Source organism: Rhinoraja longicauda, chromosome 19, assembly GCF_053455715.1.
Source record: "Rhinoraja longicauda isolate Sanriku21f chromosome 19, sRhiLon1.1, whole genome shotgun sequence".
NCBI lineage: Eukaryota > Metazoa > Chordata > Chondrichthyes > Rajiformes > Arhynchobatidae > Rhinoraja > Rhinoraja longicauda.
In genome coordinates, this window is record NC_135971.1 from 27,680,343 (window position 1) to 27,684,089 (window position 3,747).

General features: G+C 57.7%; 1 protein-coding gene across 1 annotated transcript in view; it reads left to right on the forward strand.

Moving 5' to 3' along the window:
• Nucleotides 1-239: 239 nt before the first annotated feature.
• Nucleotides 240-3,747, forward strand: part of LOC144602918 ((3R)-3-hydroxyacyl-CoA dehydrogenase-like) — a 27,763-nt gene continuing 24,255 nt past the window's right edge. Inside the window, 3 exon segments of the mRNA XM_078416040.1 lie at nt 240-315; nt 2,152-2,210; nt 2,212-2,349. Coding sequence (XP_078272166.1) covers nt 240-315; nt 2,152-2,210; nt 2,212-2,349 — 273 coding nt within the window.

Here is a 3,747-nt window from a genome sequence, read left to right on the forward strand (position 1 = left end):
CGGGGTGTGTAGTCTTGGGGCGGGGTATGTGATCTGGGGGCGGGGTCTGTAGTCCTGGGGGCGGGGTCTGGTCCAGGGGGCGGGGTCTGATCTGGGGGCGGGGTCTGTAGTCCTGGGGGCGGGGTCTGTGGTCCTGGTGTCGGGGTCTGTGGTCTGGGGGCGGGGTCTGTGGTCTGGGGGCGGGGTCTGGTCCAGGGGGCGGGGTCTGTTCCAGGGGGCGGGGCCGGGCGGTGAGGGTAATGGCGGCGGCGGCGGCGGCGGCGGCGGGTTCGTTGTCGGGTCTCCGCCTCAGCTCCCGCCTGGCGTTGGTCACAGGTGAGGGAGGGAGGGGGGGGGGGCGGGACTCGGGACCCGGGACCCGTCCGCAGACAAGGGAGGGGGAGGGGGAGGGGGAGGGGGGAGGGGGAGGGGGAGGGGGGAGGGGGTAGGGGGAGGGGAGGGGGAGGGGGAGGGGGAGGGGGAGGGGGAGGGGGAGGGGGAGGGGGAGGGGGAGGGACGTGACGTGACCGGGGGGGGGGGGGGGTGAGCGGAGGTATTGAGGTGAGACATAGACAATAGGTGCAGGAGTAGGCCATTCGGCCCTTCGAGCCTGTACGCACCGCCATTCAATATGATCATGGTTGATCATCCAACTCAGTAACCTGTACCTGCCTTCTCTCCATACCCCCTGATCCCTTTAGCCACAAGGGCCACATCTAACTCCCTCTTAAATATAGCCAATGAACTGGCCTCAACTACCTTCTGTGGCAGAGAATTCCACAGACTCACCACTCTCTGTGTGAAGAAAAACGTTCTCATCTCGGTCCTAAAAGACTTCCCCCTTATCCTCAAACTGTGACCCCTGGTTCTGGACTTCCCCAACATCGGGAACAATCTTCCTGCATCTAGCCTGTCCAACCCCGTAAGAATTTTGTAAGTTTCTATAAGATCCCCCCTCAATCTTCTCCCAATTGGGGTGAGGGGAGGTATTGGGGGTGAGGGGGGGGGGTTATTAGGGTGAGGGGAGGTATTGGGGGTGAGGGGGGGTATTAGGGTGAGGAGAGGTATTGGGGTGAGGGGGGTATTGGGGTGAGGGAGGTATCGGGGTGAGGGGATGTATTGGGGTGAGGGAAGGTATTGGGGGTGAGGGAGGTATTGGGTTGAGGGGGGGTATTGGGGTGAGGTATTGGGTTGAGGGGAGATATTGGGGGTGAGGGGGGTATTAGGATGAGGTATTGGGTTGAGGGGAGATATTGGGGTGAGGAGGTATTGGGGTGAGGTGGGATATTGGGGGTGAGGGGGGTATTGGGGTGAGGGGGTAATGGGGTGAGGGGAGGTATTGGGGTGTTGGGAGGTATTGAGGTGAGGGGGTATTGGGGGTGTTGGGAGGTATTGAGGTGAGGGGGTATTGGGGATGAGGGGGGAATTGGGGGTGAGGGGGGGGTATTGGGGGTGAGGGGAGGTATTGGGGTTAGGGGAGGTATTGGGGTGAGGGGAGGTATTGGGGTGAGGGAAGGTATTGGGGTGAGGGGCGGTATTGGGGGTGAGGGGAGGTATTGGGGTGAGGGGACAGGGCGATCCTCGTGTACCTCAGTGCGGAGGGATCATTTTATTTGTATACTGTTCAGTGACAATCCTGCACGATCAGCCACACTCCCCCCAACCCCACACTCTCCCTATCTCTGCCCCTTGCCCGCTCCCTGTCCAACCCCGGCTGGCCCCACCCCCTCCCCTCCCCCTCCCTCCACCTCCCTCCCCTCTCCCCCACCCTCTTCTACCCCCCCCACCCTTCTCCCCCTAACCCCCCACCACTACTCCCCTGCCCCATGGCTAATCCTCCCTACCTCTCTGCCCCCACGTCCGTACCCCTCTCCCTCCCTCCCCCTTCCCTACCCCTTTCCCTACCCCTGTTCCCTCCCCTTCCCTACCCCTTTCCCTACCCCTCTGCCCCCACGTCCCTACCCCTCCCCCTTCCCTACCCCTTTCCTTACCCCTCTCTCCTCCCGCACCCACCCCCTCTCCCCTCGCTGCCCCCCTCTCTACCCCCCCCCGCTCCTTATCCTGCCCTCTCCCTGCCCTGTGCCCCCTCCGTCAACCTCTACCCCCCAAATCTCTGTGTGTTGGTCTGTCGCTGGGCACGGTGCCAGTACTGCCGCTGTGGTTGTGGTGCAGGTGGAGGGAGTGGCATTGGGCGAGCTGTGTGCCGGCGGTTTGCCGAGGAGGGGTCGGCGGGTGGCGGTGGTGGACGTGGACGAACGCTCGGCGGAGGAGACGCTGCGGAGCTTGCCCCAGGGTGACCAACGGCACGCGGTGTTTGTGACGGACGTGTCCTGCCCTCAGAGTGTCCACAGCCTGCTCTCTGCAGTACAGGTGAGGCACGCACTGGCCTCAGGAGTCATAGAGTGATACAGCACGGAAACAGGCCCTCTGGCCCAACTTGCCCACAACAGCCAACATGTCCCAGCTACACTAGTCCCACCTGCCCGCGTTTGGTCCATATCCCTCCATACCTGTCCTATCCATGCACCTGTCTAACTGTTTCTTGAACGTTGGGATAATCCCAGCCTCAACTACCTCCTCTGGCAGCTCGTTCTATACACCCACCAGTCTGAAGAAGGGTCTCGACCCGAAACATCACCCATTCCTTCTATCCAGAGATGGAATTCTCTGCCACAGAGGGCAGTGGAGGCCAATTCACTGGATGAATTTGAAAGAGAGTTAGATACTCTAGGGGCTAGTGGAATCAAGGGATATGGGGAGAAGGCAGGCATAGGTTACTGATTGTGGATGATCAGCCATGATCACAATGAATGTGATCAGTCTGAAGAAGGGTCTCGACCCGAAACGTCGCCCATTCCTTCTCTCCTGAGATGCTGCCTGACCTGCTGAGTTACTCCAGAATTTTGTGAATAAATACCTTCGATTTGTACCAGCATCTGCAGTTATTTTCTTATACAATGAATGGCGGTGCTGGCTCGAAGGGCCAAATGGCCTCCTGCACCTATTTTCTATGTTTGCTGCCTGTCTCGCTGAGTTACTCCAGCATTTTGTGTCTTGTTCAAGATTCTAGCATCTGCAATACTTTGTGTCCCTATTCATAATTAATTCGATGTTAGTCATTCACACATCTCCCCCATCCAGGTATTCTTCTAACGTTGGGACATGGTGTTGCTGTTGTCCAAGTCATTAGTGAGGCCACACCTGGAGTGCTGCGTGCAGTTCAGGTCTCCCAGCTGTGGGAAGGATGTCACTAAGTTGGGAAGGGTGCAGAAGATTTTCATCAGGATGTTGCTGGGGTTTTGTGGGCTTGAGTTCTAGGGAGAGGCTTTTGTTCTTTGGAGCGCAGGAGAAAATGGAGAGATGAAGTTTGGGCCGGGACCCATTTTCAGCCTCCAGTCTAGTCCGAAGAAGGATCCCGACTCGAAATGTCGTAGGGATGGAGTATGGTAACTGGCCCTTCAGCTCAAACTGCCCGCACCGGCCAACAAGCCCCATCTCCACCAAAGACTGGTCCTTGATTGTGCTGCTGGCCTTGCCGAGGCAGCGTGAGGTGTAGATGGAGTCCATGAAGTCAATATTTAGTTATCTTATGTACCGAAAACAGAATGGTGAAATTCTTACTTGCAGCATTACAGGCTTGTAAACACTGTGCACATAGATAATATATAATAAAAATTCTATAATGATTCACCACAATACAGTACTAAGTGGAAAACAAAGCTTGAAGTCAGTGCAACCTTTGGGCATGTCGTCCATGCTGACCAAGGT